General features: G+C 46.1%; 1 protein-coding gene across 2 annotated transcripts; it reads right to left on the reverse strand.

Annotated features, from left to right (window-relative positions):
- Window positions 1–1,877: 1,877 nt before the first annotated feature.
- Window positions 1,878–15,870, reverse strand: LOC123137358 (telomere length regulation protein TEL2 homolog). Of its 2 annotated transcripts, none has more exons than XM_044557077.1 (13): window positions 15,541–15,870; window positions 15,411–15,439; window positions 14,297–14,399; window positions 13,797–14,016; window positions 12,769–12,957; window positions 12,410–12,570; window positions 6,071–6,347; window positions 4,385–4,599; window positions 4,201–4,299; window positions 3,609–4,111; window positions 2,687–3,447; window positions 2,399–2,597; window positions 1,878–2,096 (listed from the first exon to the last, which is right to left on the reverse strand). In XM_044557077.1, the coding sequence occupies exons 1-13, from the start codon at window positions 15,752–15,754 to the stop codon at window positions 1,950–1,952; spliced, it is 3,117 nt and encodes a 1,038-aa protein (XP_044413012.1). In that variant the 5' UTR covers window positions 15,755–15,870; the 3' UTR covers window positions 1,878–1,949. The 2 variants fall into 2 exon arrangements, with proteins under 2 accessions (XP_044413012.1, XP_044413013.1); XM_044557078.1 differs by having other exon boundaries at window positions 13,797–13,968; window positions 15,541–15,869.
- Between the last annotated feature and the right edge of the window lie 1,303 nt (window positions 15,871–17,173).

Genomic DNA, 17,173 nt, shown 5'->3' on the forward strand with positions numbered 1-17,173 from the left:
AGACGAACAGGGGAAAGTGCAGGAATACAAGGGGAAGGGGAACATGGAGGCGTACTTGAAGGGGGCAGATCACTGGCCGCAGCGCGCCGCGCCGCCCGATCAGCGACACGCTCGCCACTGTTGGAGACGCGACCGCTCTTGCGGGCAGATACATGGTTTATTAGCAAGCTATGTCTTACGAGTTCCGTGATGTTAGCTCCATTAGGACGTGATGTTTACTTCATTAGGACACCTTGAGCGGCTCACCAAATTGGCCTCAATTGACCGGAGCTGACAGCCCGAACACTTCTAGGCATCTAACATGGCTCACCAAATCAAACCGGACCGGTCCGGATGTCCAGGATCCTCTCGGTCTCTCTGGCATACTGTCAACCATAGCCCATAGTCCTAGAAATGAGGCATATAGTCGAAGGACCGAGCTATCCGCGGATACGTCCGAACGTGTTTGCACAGTCCAAATCATTGTTCGGTTGGTGATCCGTGGTTGGAGATGCCTTATTTCAGTAAAGAGGACGTGTCTACACACGACCAAACACAAATACATAGTATGGACAAAAGGAGGTCTCGCTAAATTTCTGTGCATTTGCGTGTTAATGAAATGAATAAAAATAAGCCGGGTTTATGCATTGTATATGAAGCTCATTTTCATATCAAGTGAGTGATCATTACAATTTCCAGATGCGTGTCATATATGAACTTCATTTTCCATGAAATAAGTATAAGGGCATCTTCAACCGGAACCTCGAACTGCCCGCAATTGTTCGGGCCGAACGGTCCAAACCCATTTAGCCATTAACGTGGTACACCATTGGTCTGCGGAGCGGTCCGGGCGTCCGTTTCCCGGACCACTGCCAGGTAGGTGTCTGCCACCCCGGACCCACCCAAAGCCCTTTCGCCTAAAAACCCTTTCCGCACGAAGTGGTTGTCGCGCATTCATGCCGATCAGCGCTGCTCCAGAATAGATGTGGCTCAGCTTCTCGTCCCTTCGCATGGTCTGGCCGCGCCTATATAAGCAGGGCTCCGCCGTCCACACCACACCATTCTCTGATCCTCTCCACCCCCACCCTCTCCGCCCCTCTCTTCGGTGCCGGCCAGACCACCATCTCCATGCCAGTCGTGGCCGCAGCGACAGGTGGCAGCAACTCCGGATCTTCAGGGTTCAGATCTTGGTGCTTGCGCTGTCACTCTCCAAGGCCCTCGTCCTTCACGGCCTCAGCTTCTCCAAGAAGGAGATCTTCCTCGCCGCACGAGGCGCCCGCAGCAACCGTGACTTCTCGCGGAGGCCACAATCACCCGCAGCAACCATGCCTCCGCGACAATCAGGAACGATGCGTTCATGCAGCAGATCGAGTCCTTGACGGAGTGGCCGCTCCGCAACCGTGATCCGATGCCACCCTCGCCCCCGCCAGCCCTCATGTAGGAGCCGCCCTCAATGGCGCACTACCATGTGAAGTGGGATCAGCCCTTGCCGCCTCTCCACCACATGAAAGCGCAGCCAGCGTCCCCCCAACGCAACCGTGGCATCCAAATCGGGTGTCACGTCAAGGACGAACCTGCGTCGCCACCGCGACAAGCGCGGCAAGGCCGTGAAGGAGGATGTCGGGCGAGGACAGGGCAACGAGGCAGGCGGCCCTAACGTCCTTTTAACTTGTATAAATCCACACATGGGCCTCAGCCCGGAGCAATAGGACAACAATTACACTAAAACAATTAGTAGCTGAATTAGCTACTGCAGTATACACTAAATCATTATTCTAGAAAAAGTACTCCCTCCGTTCCAAATTACTCGTCGTGGTTTTAGTTCAAATTTGAACTAAAACCACGACGAGTAATTTGGAACGGAGGGAGTATACACTAAAGCAATTCTATAGCACAACTAAGAAGAATCGATAGTACAGTAACACAAATGAGAAAGAAAATACCGTTTACAACTTCAAGACTACATCAGATCACATCATGTTTGCAAATGGTATTATAATGTTATCGAGCTTAGAAGGTAGTGCCCTGGTGCCGGCCTTGGAATGTTCCGCAGATTCCAGGGCGCGGGATGTCTGGAGCACCATCTCTGAATGGAGCCGCAGGCAGTTCATGGCCATCTAGGAAACAAACGTAGGGCATAGATATTTAGTAAAAAGTGGATAGAGAGACTGCATATCCAACATCTTAGTAATTCGTTTCTCTTTACAAATCACTGAGAGAACAGTCGCCCAATGAACATAAAAGATGGTTAGCTACTTAGCAACTAAGAACTGTGAATTTTAGTGACGATAAAACCATACATCCTACCCACTGACGATCAACTATTTCATATTAACTCCTCATGCTGTATAGAAGGCGTACAATAGGTATTGAGAGCTGATATTTATGACCAAAAAATAAAAATGATTGTGGTACTCACCGATGTGCACTCTTTATCAGGATCAGCATCAGCAATGCGCAAGGCCCATGTACGTATCCATTCTAAACCAGTAGAAATGTCCTGGTTGCCTTCTATAAGAACTGATGCAACATATGACGGGTGCAAGGCTATCAATACACAAGAAGCTGCAAACAACACAGACCTTCGCACATATGCTTCGGCATGTTGCGAGACCTCCCTGTAGAATAAAATTTCATGTCAAATTACACCATTTGGTTACCAAATAAGGTCCCTAACGTATGAAATGTTTATCCTGACACGGAATACCTGGCTCTTATCATATCCAGAAGAGCTGGGGCAATGGCTGATGCTTCCGGATGCATTGCCATGCACTTCATACAGATACCAAGCATGTATATCAATTTACCTAGGACAACAAAATCCCGATTGAGCAAGTCCACCCCATGTCTTCTCTTGTCATATCCTTCCATAACCGGGAGCATAAATGCAGCAGCATACAAAGGAAATCTGTTTTTTGACCGCTCCACCTGCGAATCTTTTGCTTTCCCAAGACCCCATTTGCGAGATTTTCCTGATTTAACCTGGCCTGGTCTAGATGGAACTTCTCTTTCATACCGGTGTGACCAATTTTTCAGAAGTGATCCTGTTTCTGATACCTCTCTCCAAGGGCTTGCCCCAACAGGTCCGCTGTCCCTAGGAACCAGCCAAGACGGAGAAGTATCGGATATCAAGTTCCCATGCCGCTGTTCACTCTCTACAATTTTAGTTTCAGCAAGCTCCTGTGCTGCCTCAGTCATAACATCAATAACTAAAATACGCTGACTTATATCCACACTCGATGAATATAGCAATTTGGTAAGAACATCTAATGATTCAAATGGGCTGGTTACCAGCAATGCGACTAATGCCTTCTGTCGCTTTTCTTCAGCAGAATCTTCCTCGCCTTCCATCGCGACATCAGAACAACGAACATGTACCAGTGCTTGAACAAGATCACCCGAGCAGTGGCGCAGCTCATCAGGTGATGCTCTCACAAGCTTTTCGGCAGAACTAAGAGCGCTTTCAACCTTGTGAAGACAAAAGAAAGAAAGGTCAGGATCATGCAGTAGTTTTGTCTGGAAGGTACAACTAAGAGCGCTTTCAACCTTGTGAAGACAAAAGAAAGAAAGGTCAGGATCATGCAGTAGTTTTGTCTGGAAGGTACTCAAAACACTAAATGGAAACTTACACCATCTAGATCATCAGGTTTTCGCAGTGCAGCTGCAAGATCACTTAGATGTGTGAAATTCTTCTGCAAATCAATGTCATCATCTGACAGATCATACGGCTCCAGGGATGTATCACTGGAAGCATCAATGTTAATGCTTTCCTCGTCATAATGTTCCTCAAAATTTATAGCAGCGCCAGACATTTCATCAGAATCTAGTTTTGACTTGATCTCTATGATTTTTACTCTGTTAACTGAAATATCATGCTTGATAGTCTTCCCCTTTTTGTCACCAGCATATTTCATGTTCTTACGTGGACATGGTTTAGATTTGCTTCCAAATTCTACATCATGTGAAGGAGCTGTGATCTCCTTTGGAGAGAGAACCCCAAACTCCCAGTCAACATTCTCAGAACAGTCATCATCAAGGTAAAGAGGATTTTTTGGATCAACGACTTCAGAAAATGTCAATGCAACAGCACTTGCCATCCTCCGGACTAAATCAATTGGGCTCTCTAACCTACCTATAGTTAAAACAATATTCGGTGAGTAGATATTATGATTGTGCTTTCCGTATCCTGGTAAACAAACACAAGGGGAGAGAAGTACTTACAGCTTACTCCTTGAAGAATACAATTTAATACATCTCTATTCATTTCTAATTCTTCTTTTGACATGTTCTCCAAACATAACCCTATTGCTGCAGTGATATCTACATACTGATTAAGGAGAACAATGCCAAATGATAACTTGCGTTGATAAATGAACAATATAGTTTTAAGTGCATCGAAGGATACAAGCTTGTTGCTCCACTGAATATGACTGAACAAACTCTTTCTTGGACCAAACAGTAACTAAACTTTGCAGTGTAACCAGGAAGTTTGATGTCCTTCTCATTTGAGCTTCTGCGAATGAATTTGGTGGGAATTCAAAGACAGCATAATGAAGAATCCATCTCAGGCAGCATAATGGAAATGTTTTCCAAAGCAAAAATTTGTCAATAAACATTGCCCTGAAGAAAGCATTGTGGAAAAGAAAACATATAAGAAAGAAGCAATTTAATAAATTGCTAGTTAGCGCATACTGAATATAGTTGAACATACTCCCTCCGATCCATTTTACTCTGTGCCTAAGTTTTTTCGGTTTTTCAGTGATTGTTTCCAACTACACCCCTCCTTTTCTGCCTCAGCTAAAGTGCCCCACATTAATCGCACATGTTTCCAACAGCAGAGCATGCGGGAGAGGGAAGGCGCGTGTACATGCAGCGGCCAAGAGCCATGCATATCAGGCATGCGGGTACTTCGGCCAATCAAAACAGCTACACTTATAATGGCTCGCGCATCCAGATCACACAAGTTGCAGATTAAAACTGCCCATGCAAGTTGCAGGGTAAAACTGCCCGGTTCTTTTGCTTCATTGGCTCTCCTTGGTATCTGTGATTAGAATTATACACAGAGTAAAAAGGACCAGAGGGAGTACATGGAACCATGCATTTGTCCTTCATAGTAAAATAGAAACAGCAAATTGTCCACGAAAAGGGCCTGGATGATATATTTTTTTACCTTATCACCTAACATGCTGGCTAAGGGGGAAAAAAGAGCTTAGAGCCTTAGACATGACTGTATTAACAAAATCTAGCTTTTCAATCCCAGAAAATATTAGGTCCATGAGCAAGTACTACTTTATGCTTATGCATCATGTTTTTTTTGCCCAGATATCTGTCTTCTGTATCAATGTCTTATAGATTCATTATTCCATGAAGGACCGTCAAGGCCGTCATCAAACAGAAAAGGGACAAGCTTATTGGATATTTCTGAACATGGCAACAAAGAACTATATTACAATGATGGCATGCATAATATGCCAACACAAAATAATCGCTATCCATTAATAACTAAGACACACAGAACACAGCCAAAGATTTAATGAACAGAGAGCAGGCAGATTAACATGTATTCCTCCGATCCAAAATACTTAAGTTTCAGGTTTGTCCTAAGTAAAACATCTTTATGTTTGACCAACTCAATTGAAAAATATGTTAATATCTACACCATATCATAGTATATATAGTATGAAAATATATGATGAAACTAATATATAGCATATATCAGAGTATTATGGTGAGACTAATATGATGTTGTAGATATTGGTATATTTTTCTATAGACTTGGTCAAACTTATAAATGTTTGACTTAGGACAAACATAAAACTTCAAGTATTTTGGAACAGAGTTAGTAGTAGTAATCAACATGCGCTCTTCCAGAAAGAAAAAGGGAGCCATACAATGACAAATACTGTTTTGCATAGTTGTCAAATTGAATATTTTGAACTAAATCCTGTCCAAGGAAGCCTTTTCATGTATAAGTTTCCTGCGCAGAGTAATGTAGCGTGCCAAATACACAGTGAAATAAGGAAGTAGCTAAGCAATAACAATCACATACAATGTTATAGCAGAATTAAAGTGGGCATAGGTATTATCTGACCTCATAACAGCAATATGCATGATACTCTGATTAAACAGAGTCCACAAAATCCAGTACACTTCTTCATCATTTAAATGGTGTGATGCAAGTTGGCGCAACATCTCTTCAGTCAATCTTTCAATAGAGTGCTGATCTTTCAATGCTTCAATCACATTGAACCAAAACCGAGACTGAGGAACATGCTTGATCATGTCAGGAATTATCGTCTTACGGTCTGGTGCTACACATCTTTGTAAGTGATTACGGATCATAGGGATCAATTCAGCAACTAAAATGGCTGAAAAGACCAATGCATCTTATCAGGCATACAAAGAATGAAAGAAATAATTTGATGCCTAAACAGAGAATACAAATCGTATGAGCTAAAAATTGTTATGGACCAGGTACTTGCTATGCTAGCTATCAAGAGATCCCACTCATTGCCCAAATCTAGTCAAATTTGCAGAGGTGGCGAGTGCGGACAACAGAGCGGAAACAACACTCAAGTATGAACTGCAGATTAGTTCCAAATACATGAAGCAGCCAAATGATTGATGTGCTGGTTATCATTGTTATGAAATGAGCTTGTATATCATCGGGGCCAACAGGCCAGCACATGTACATATAGGGAAATAAGCAAAGAAGCCCCTATACAACATGGTAACTACACATAGCACAACACTCTGTTCTACCCCCCCCCCCCCCCCCTCAAACTCAAGGGGGATCTTGGACACTGAGTTTGGACAGGAAAAAGTTGTGTTGTGACCGTGTCTGAGCTTTCGTGAGAAAATCAGCAAGCTGAAGCTCCGAGGGCACATACTGAAGGGCCACAATCCTCTCTTGCACCTGAAAACACATGTAGGAGGCATCAATACCGATGTGCTTGGTGAGCTCATGCTTAACAGGATCACAGGCAATGCTGAGCGCCCCAGTGCTGTCGGAGAGCAAAGGGATTGGTGCAGCAGTGGTAACACCAAAATCCTGAAGAAGCCACCGTAGTCAAGTAATCTCTGCAGTCACGAATGACATAGCTCGCAGCTCAGACTCAGCACTGGAGCGAGACACAGCAGTGTGCTTCTTGGTCTTCCGGGCAATCAGAGAGGAGCCAAGAAAAACACAATAGGCAGAGAGAGAGCGGCGATCGGTGGGATCGCTGGCCCAAGTCGCATCACAGTAGGCCTGAAGCTGAAGAGAGCTGGAGCGAGGGAAGAATAAGCGACGAGTCACAATACCACGAAGGTAACGAAGAACCCGAAGAAGATGACTGTAGTGAAGTTGAGTGGGAGCAGAGACAAAATGACTCAGAATGTGCACGGCATAAGAAATGTCAGGACGAGTGATGCCTAAATAGACAAGGCTCCCAACAAGATAGCAGTAGCGTGTGGGATCTGCAAGGGGTTCACCTCCACTGGGACAAAGATGGAGACCAAGCTCCATAGGAGTGTCAACCGTACGCTGATCAGTGAGGCAGGCACGAGTGAGAAGATCTTGGATGTACTTCGCTTGAGAGAGATAAATGCCCTCAGGGGAAGAAGTGATCTCAAGTCCAAGAAAGTAGCGAAGAGAACCCAAATCAGTCATCAAGAATTGCTCATGTAGATGTTTCTTCACAAAATCAATGAATTGGTGGTCATCCCCTCTGATAATCATGTCATCAACATAGTGGTAAAAGGGTGAGAGCGCGAGGAGAAGTGTGAACAAACAGAGCAGGATCATGAGCACTAGCAGAGAAACCGGTCCCTGTGATGACGAAGGAGAAACGCTCAAACCAGGTACGAGGAGCTTGTTCCAGCCCATAAAGAGCGCGCCGAAGGCGACAGGCAGTACCATCACCATCAGAGACAGTATAGGCTGCATATAGACCACTTCCCGCAGCTCACCATTCAAGAAGGCATTCTTGACATCTACTCCCTCCGTTCCTAAATATTTGTCTTTTTAGAGTTTCAAATGGACTACCACATACGGATGTATATAGACATATTTTAGAGTGTAGATTCACTCATTTTGCTCCGTATGTAGTCACTTGTTGAAATCTGTAGAAAGACAAATATTTAGGAACGGAGGGAGTAATTGAGAGATGGACCGCTGCCAAGCAGCAGCAACAGCCAAAAGAGTGCGAAAAGTGGTCATGTGAGCAACAGGAGCAAAAGTCTCATCATAGTCACGACCATACTCCTGCTGGAAGCCACGCACAACAAGACGAGCTTTGTAACGCACGAGGGAACCGTCTGAATGTATCTTAACCTTATAGACCCATTTGCAAGTGATGGGTTTAACGCCTGTAGGCAGGGGTAGAAGGTCCCAAGTGCATGTGTGCTCAAGAGCATGGATCTCTGCCATAGCATGCTGCCATTCAGAATGAGCAGCCGCCTCACGATATGTAGACGGCTCAACAATAGTGGTAGCAGCAGCTACATAGTACGCAGGAGGCTGGAGAGTGTGGCGATCACGCAGATTATACCGAGGAGCAGGGGGTAGGTGGTTCTGAAGGAACGGGACCCAACAGGGAAGGAGTGGAAATGGAAGTGGGTGCATTCGAGGGAGAAGGGTGCTGAGCACGACAGGAGTAGACAAAAGGAAACGGAGAGAGAGTGGAAGTGGAAGGTGGCGCATCAGAGGGAGAAGGGTGTGGAGCACGACGGGTAGGAGAGTTAGGAACAGAAACCTCATCCTGTGTAAGCGGAAGCTCATGAGCAGACACAGGTGAAGGGCTAGGAGTGGACCTAACAGGTGACAGTGAAGGCGGGGAATCAGGTAGAGTCAAAAAAGAGAGAGACTCGACTAATGACTCGGTGGTGGCAGTAGAAGAATGACGAGGATAGAAGAAGCGAGGCTCATCAAAAGTGACATCTTTGGAGATTCTCAGTCTCCTAGCAATAGGGTCCCAGCAACGGTAACCCTTGTGCTCCAAGCTGTAGCCATGGAAAACACATTCAACGGATTGAGCAGTCAATTTGGTGCGTTCATGAGGGTGGAGAAGAACAAAACAGGCGTAGACCACTATAATCAGCTGGACCATCACCCCCTGAAGAGCAACAGAAGGCTGAATATTAATGAGGTAAACAGCGGTAGAGACAGCCTCAGCCCAAAAGTGCGCGCGTGGGGGGGGGGGGGGGGCAGCAGAAGATAAAAGAAGGCCCGATGTGACGATGTTTGTTCAACCACCGCATTTTGAGCATGGGCGCCAGGACAAGAATATTACTCGCCAGCCGAATCAGCACGAAAAACTCGAACAGAGAAATCATACTGAGTGTGAACCATGGTAGCAAAAGACTTGTAAATTTGAAGCACTTGGCTACAAGATGACATAAAGTAGATCCAAGTGTGGGGAGAAAAATCATCAATGAAAATTATATAATATATGTGACCCCCTTTCGAAACAAAGGGGGCAGGACCCCATACATCAGAGTGAACAAATTCAAAAGGTCGTTGAGAAACAGAAATACTAGAGGGATAGGGGAGTTGTATCTGCTTGCCAAGCTTACAACCCATACAATTTAGGGAACTATCACCAGAGACAGACCCTAGAACACCACTCCTAACCAAAGAAGACAAGCGGGAGCCAGAAATGTGACCCAGTCAATGATGCCACTGAGTGAAGGATGTGGTGGAGGTGACAGCTGAAGCAAAAGGGGTGGTGATGTCTGACTGGCTAGAGGACGCAGTGGAAGAAGGAAGGCGCAGCCAATCGAGCTCCCAAAGGCGCTGGGAGTCATGGCGCCAAGGACCGATCCCAACCAGAGTCCTCGTACGACGGTCCTGAACACAACAAGAGTCAAAATCCAGAATAACACGACAACCCAAGTCAGTAAGTTGACCAGCAGATAGAAGTTGCATAGTCAGTTTAGGAACATGAGAAACGACAGGGACATGAAAAGAAGACGTGGAAAGAGTCCCTCTTGCGGCAACAGGAAGAGGTCTGCAGTCTGAATGGTAAGTGGAGAAGGCACAGAGGTGACAGCACAAAGGTGATCTATGTGTGGTGTCATGTGGAAGGAGGCCCCGGAATCAAGAATCCAGGGCAAAGATGTACCTGACGAAGAGTGTGGTGCTGGACCAGACGTCTGACCAGCAGAACCAGCAGAACCTGAGGATGGTGCAGAAGCAGCAAGGCAGCGCAGCAAGGTGAGCATCTCCTGCTGAACCTTTTCAAGGGGGGGCTCACGAGAATTTGAGGAGCCTCCTGAGTCCTTTTGAGGACGACCACCATGGCAACCATGCCTCCTCCTCTTGATGTACTCCATGATCACGTGACCATCCTGCTTGCAGTAGTTGCAGAAAGCACTAGTGGAGTGTGCAGTCTGAACCTTAAGTGGAGAAGGCACAGACGTGACAGCACAAAGGTGATCTATGTGTGGTGTCATGTGGAAGGAGGCCCCGGAATCAAGAATCCAGGGCAAAGATGTACCTGACAAAGAGTGTGGTGCTGGACCAGACGTCTGACCAGCAGAACCAGCAGAACCTGAGGATGGTACAGAAGCAGCAAGGCAGCGCAGCAAGGTGAGCATCTCATGCTGAACCTTTTCAAGGGGGGCCTCACGAGAATTTGAGGAGCCTCCTGAGTCCTTTTGAGGACGACCACCATGGCGACCATGCCTCCTCCTCTTGATGTACTCCATGATATGTGACCATCCTGCTTGCAGTAGTTGCAGAAAGCACTAGTGGAGTCTGCTGCCACCGGTGTAGAAGAGGACACACGACGCAACGGTGGTGGAACGTGGGCAACCAGGACTGCTGAAGAGGATGGCAACAAGCCCGTGCTCCGTAGACGCAGCTCCTCAGATCACACCTCAGCAAGGGCCTCCAGAGTAGAGAGCCGAGGATGGCGTGCCAATAACTGAGCATGACTCTGATCGAACTCCGGTCGGAGGCGAGTGAGTTAGGGTGTGTTTGGTTGCGTTCTCGTCTCAGCACAGTTGTTCCCTCTTCATGCATGCTCAACTCAACACCCCTCTTCATGCATGCTTCTAGTGTATTTGTGCTAAGCTAGTGTGGACTCATGCACCTTTCATACACTCCACCAAACACCCAAAAAGTGGGTCAAGAAGGGAACTCTTGGGCTCATGCACCCTTCATACACCCTACCAAACACACCCTTAGTCGTAGAGGCGACGAACCTCCAGCTTAGCTTGTTGCTGCACACAACAGTGACATCTGCGACAAACATCGGCTCCCAGAGAGTCCAATTGGTGCCACACCACCGACATCTCCTTGTAGAAGTCATCCACAGTAGCATCTCCCTGTTGTAGCTGTTGCTCTTGACGAATAACAGAGAGATACATGGCATCCCCTGTAGACTCATAGCGGCACATAAGGTGCTCCCACATCTGATATGCCGTGGTAAGGGCCACCATATACATGGTGAGATCAACATCCATGCTGTTCACCAAGAAAGAAGAGGCTCGAGCATCATCATTAGTCCATTGCTTGTACAGGTGGAGTTGATTCTGATACTCTTCACTGGCTTCTTCAAAGGCATCTAGCACATCGGCATCAACCGGGAAGGCCAACTCAGCCGGAGGAGTGGGCAGCAGGGGACAAGGCATAGCACCAGAGAGGTGACCCCAGACCAGCTGGCCCCTCATGTGCAGCTTTATGTGCTGCACCCAGTCCCTGTAGTTCTGTCCGTTGAAGATAACAGGTGGGGGGGGGGGGGCCATTCCAGAAGAGCAGCAGCGGCGGCTCGTTGAAGACAGCAGCAGCAGGGGGCACAGCTTGATGGCAGCAGCAGCTCAGTTGAAGAGCAGCAACAGCAGCAGCTGTGGATGAAGAGGCAGGAGGCTGGCGGCGGCGCCGGCCGGGGAGGACGGCGGCGGCAGCGGCCTGGAACGGCAGGCGGCGGCGGCTACCAGCAGCAGATCTGCATGGAAGAAGAGGGGAGAGGCTCGATGGAGAGAGGAGCAGCGGCAGCGGCTGGGAAACCTAACCCTAGCTCTGATACCATGTTATGAAATGAGCTTGTATATCATCGGGGCCAACAGGCCAGCACATATACATGTAGGGAAATAAGCAAAGAAGCCCCTATACAATATGATAACTACACACAGCACAACACCAGGTTCTAACAATCATATCCATACCTAAAGGATTACAAAGGGGCAAGGAAGCTGCTACGTCACCCAAGCCATAGTAGCAGATCATACAAAAGGAAAACCAACATGCCAAACTGAAGCATAAAGTGTTGAATGTACTGCAATTATTGTATCCTACCAAACATAACTACAGCAGGATATCAACAGTGCACCAAGTAGAATCTGGCACACAGTTTGTTTAATTGATTTTGTCATTCGTAAATCAATAGTTCAGAAAAAGCAAGTCAACAGCACATATAAACTTGCATTCTGAGATATTAAAACTTACCAGTAGATCCACGACGGCTAACACGGGATAACACTTCACCCACAAAGAGCAACACAGAACTTAGCGTATCCTGTTCATTAGCATCTTTGTTAGCAGACGACTCAATAGCTGCTTCTTCCGCTCGAACAAGAAGTTGGCTGACAACACTCTTGAAGAATGACCTTGCTTTATGTTAAGGACTTAAAATTCCATGTGATAAATATTGTCCAAATAATAGGGAAAATAACTAAGTGAGCAACCTTCACCCTCTCCCTACCAAATCCACTGTTTAAACCGCAGCCTACTCACACCACAACAGGGCACAAAGATGTATTCCGAGTAATTTGGGCTGGAAGATATACTGTACAGAAAAAGGATACGATGATGTAAGCGCAGATGAGGCTCCCATTCTTGCTTTATCTGGAACAGATGCAAGTAGTTGTGCAACCCTTGAAATGAAAATTGTTCTATCTGGGTTGAGAACACCATCATTATGCTTATTGAAAAACATAAACTCTGCAACAATCTGGCCCACCCCCTTATTCTCAAGCAAGCATAAAACTAATAGCCTACAGTGAACGAAAGAATATAAAATTATTAATAACAAAGGAAAAGTAACTAGTGGTAATGCATCAGAGTATGGGCCAATGGAGTAAACGTCTACATGGGTAGTCAAAGAGATTTGGAGTGGCCACGGTTTCTACTTTTAATTATTTTCTTTGCTTAAATTGATAAGAAATACCATAGGAACAAATCGTTGAATTGCGCAAATCAATTGCTCCTCATAATGCTATGTTGCTTCCATGCCAGATGTTCATTGCGACCGCCCTTTCCACATATTCGTTAATTCCACTAAATCATTCAATAGCTTTCACCAACAATTTAGGAAAGGCTAACTAAATATGTTATAAGATTGTATCAACTACTTCCTCCTTTCTTTTTTATTTGTCAATTCTGGACATCAATAGTCTCCAACACACATCTTCGACCATTGTTTTTCCAATTATTGGTAGCAAAATTAACCAATCTATATAACATGCTTCTGATGAAAAAATCTAACAGAATATTTTTCATCTCGCAAGTCCAAATAATCTATGTCCAGTACGTGCTAGAATCTGCACAAAAATTCACGTGCTGAACTGTTTGGCACCACGTGGCTCAAGTATAGCATGCAGTGAACAAAAAACTATCAGGGGAGGCCATGATACTAGTTAAGACTTGCATAGTTCAAGTGTTGAACTGTCATACAAGATTTGTGTGTGCTAAAATATAAGTTTTGGAGGTTGTCAATTACTCAATTGCCTAAGAAACAAAAGGCTTAATTGATTCCAGATCAAAAAAGTTGAACTGACACAAAGACTCAAGTGTGATGGCATAGCCTAAGTAGAGGGTTGCTTAAGAATAACACCTTTCAATGTTCAAACAAAAAATGTTATGATCCTCCTTAGAGTTTTCATTTTGAGATAAAGCTGGAACAAGAGCCTGAATCACTTCAGTAGGAGGTCCTCTGACAAAAAAGGAATCGTAGACTTCCTTCCTTGCAGTGTTGTGAATCTGCCGTAGCCACTTCAAAGCAATATCTGGCCAACCAAAGCATGGAAGTGGAATTGTAAACAAAAACCATATGCCTGGGATTAGCAAAATGCAACAAGCTTAGTAAATGAACTAAGTGTACTAACACTCTAATTGTTCATGGGAGCAAAATATACAGAAACCCCTATTCAATACAAGGACTGCATAAATCCATGAGATTAAGGACTGATGCAACAGAAGAATGATTGTACGGCATTGCCGTTCCCAGATCATGTTAATGGTGTATGTGTAATGAATACTTATGTGCAGATGGTGATCAAATACCCCAGCAATATTATACATGCGCTGAGTGAGAAGTTTGGCAAGTGCACTTACTGCCAAGTAATATCTTAGACATAGTAGGAAATGCTGGACCATGATAAAAAGCACGCCTCCAAGACTCCCTTTCATCATGGCTGAGGCTCAGAACACTGATAATCTGAAAACAGAGAAAATAGATGCATCATCCCTGCTCTATCATGGCCAAAAGGGCTAGAACTCCAATTTTGTATCTCTCAGTGTACAACTTGGTCTTCTGTGACGAGTGCATTACCAAAGACTGTATGATTTAAAGTGGATTACTATACTTTAATGAAAATTATACACACCAAAGACCTGCACGACCCAAACTATATCGACAACAGATAGAAAGAACAAGATTGCTAAACATATACGACCTAAAACTAGGACCTCAGTGCTCCCATGTATTGCAATCTGCTGGCCTTTCATGTGACCATTCATGTTCCAACTTGTGTTTTTTTTTTAATAAATTCATGTTCCAAGGTTTGTTTATGCTTATTTATTAAAGAGCTTATGAATAACTGTAGTATAGTTAGGGGGCAATTCTTCCCAGAGTAATTTCTCTAAAGCCCAATCTAGATTGTATATAAGTGATTACTGATGATATGATGGAGAGTTGACTGGCTGCTTGCCATCTGGGTTCCTAGTAGTGGTTGCTGCTTGTCATCCTGCGAAAACTACCGAGTATTTGTAATAAGTATTACTGATTATGGTGCTCTCCAGATTCTGTGCTTTGGGATGGTTGATGGTTTTAGGTATTTCCTGCTCCCACTAGCAGCAGCTTATCCCCCTGTTGTTTTGGTCAGCGACCCTTTGTGTTGCCAAGTTACTTGCTGCTTTGCATCCTCAGATCCTTTTTGGTCCTTTTCCCTTTCTAGTTTTTCCTCCTTGGTTATTTTTTGTATGAACTTCTGTTCCGTTATGCATATAATGGAACCCGGCTCCCAGTTTGGGAGGCGTATGGGAAAAAAAATCTAGATGTATATTTGAGATAATCATTCTAGCCTCCTGGAGAATCTGGACTGTGCAGAAACGGGACTTGCAATTACTCCAGTTTGTATTTTGACTTGCAATAGACTCCTGGAGCATTCTAGGCATGAAAACCTCATTGTTATGATCGAATGCATGGAAATAAGGCTTCAATTCTCACCTGGCTTTTGATGGGCTCGTCCAAGGTGCCTGCAGGAGAGCGCACACAGAGGAGAGCGCGTCAGAGACCTCCAAGGACGCGAAGGAGAGATGAGGGTGGGGGTGAGTGGGGCTAGGATTCAGAGCCTCACCAGAGACAGTGGCGGAGTCCATGGGGAAGAGGAGGACAGCAACGGCGTGGATCGCGCGGACCACCTCGCCGGCGCTCGACGCTATGGCGACTGCGTCGGCCGCCTCCGCCACCTTGTCCATGGCCAGGGCTTCCAGGCGTGCGACTCCGCCGCCACCCTCCGGAGAGGCCGCGGCCGCGGCCGCGGCCATGGCGCTGCTTGGCTTGCTCGGCATGAGAGTAGTAGAGGAGCGACACAGAAATAGCTGGGCGCGATGGGGCGTGGAGAGATGAGACGGTGCGCGGCTGGCCGGGACGAGCCGCCGGAGGGGATGGAGCCTGAAACCCTTTTTTTTTAACGAGACTTAGTTTGGGTTAGTTTGGACTCAACTAACCCAAAAACATCCAAACAGGAGGGTTAGTTTGGGTTAGATGCATCTAACTCATTCAAAAAAACTAACCCATCCAAGAGGTGCTTATTTGCGTTAGTTCTTCTCGGGACCACTAAAAAACATTTTTTTTTTCTCGCTTTCCCCGTAGCAGATCACTCCTCACTTCCTCGAAGCTTCTCGTCCTCTCCCTCCCTCCCTCTCGCACCGCCCGTGAAGGTGCCTCGCCGTATCCGCGCTCTATCTAACCCTGCCATCCAAACACCTCTTTACTTAGAGTTAGTTCAGGGTTAGTTTAGGGTTAGAATCTAACTCTAATCTCTAATTGAGTTAGAGTATCCAAACAGGGTCGTCATCCGGCCGATCCCACTCCAGGATCAGCCGGGTCGGCCACCGTCCGATCACAGCCCATCCGTGTCAAGCAGCTGATCTTGGTGACAGCGCGTGGCGTAGTCCGATGCTGAAGATTTGCATCGCCCCGGTGAGGTGATCCGTAGTGCTACCGATCTTTCTCACGTGGGTGACCCCAACACCACTTACACGTCTCTTTGACTAGTATACTATTGTGTTCGCCTCTTGTACTGACCCTGCCTGCCATGAATAAGCGCAGAAGGCACATCCATTGAACGGACAAAGCGAAGCACAACAAAGACGAATCGACCTGCTGATTGTTGCAACATTTGTTCCGTGACTCCATGAAAAATCATCCATCATTGTAATATTTAAAAATGCAAGTGTAAGAATTGTGTGAGCTGCAGTCGCCAGACACGTAGAAGAGCTATGGCTTTTGCGGCAGCCGGCGATTCGACTTTGAAGCACGGACTGACTTTCTAGCAATGGCGCCAATTAGCAGCATCCGTCTTGGCTTGCGACGGTGGAGCCCAGCCTTGTAGCATCTCGTCCCGGTTTGCAGTGGTGCCGCCTAGACTTGCAGCATTCTCATACCCATCTGGTGGTAGTGAATCAAACATTTTGCAGCGGCGTAGGTCCCCGCTTGCAGCATTTTGTCCCAGCTTGCGGCAACCCGGACGGGGCTTCGTAGCGACGTGAGTCCCCTCTAGCAATGGCAGTTGTACCAGACCACAACTTTCCATCCTAGCTTGCAACAAGGCTGACGAGGCTTTGTAGAAAGGCAGATCAGATTGGCCGGTTGACGAGCGGATCAGATTGGCCTCCTGGCGTGCGGATAGAATCGGCTGTCTCCAGAGCAGTTGGATCCTACGTGCGACAACCGCCAATCTACCCATGTCAGTCAATTCAACTACA

This window comes from Triticum aestivum, chromosome 6B, assembly GCF_018294505.1.
Source record: "Triticum aestivum cultivar Chinese Spring chromosome 6B, IWGSC CS RefSeq v2.1, whole genome shotgun sequence".
Lineage (NCBI taxonomy): Eukaryota > Viridiplantae > Streptophyta > Magnoliopsida > Poales > Poaceae > Triticum > Triticum aestivum.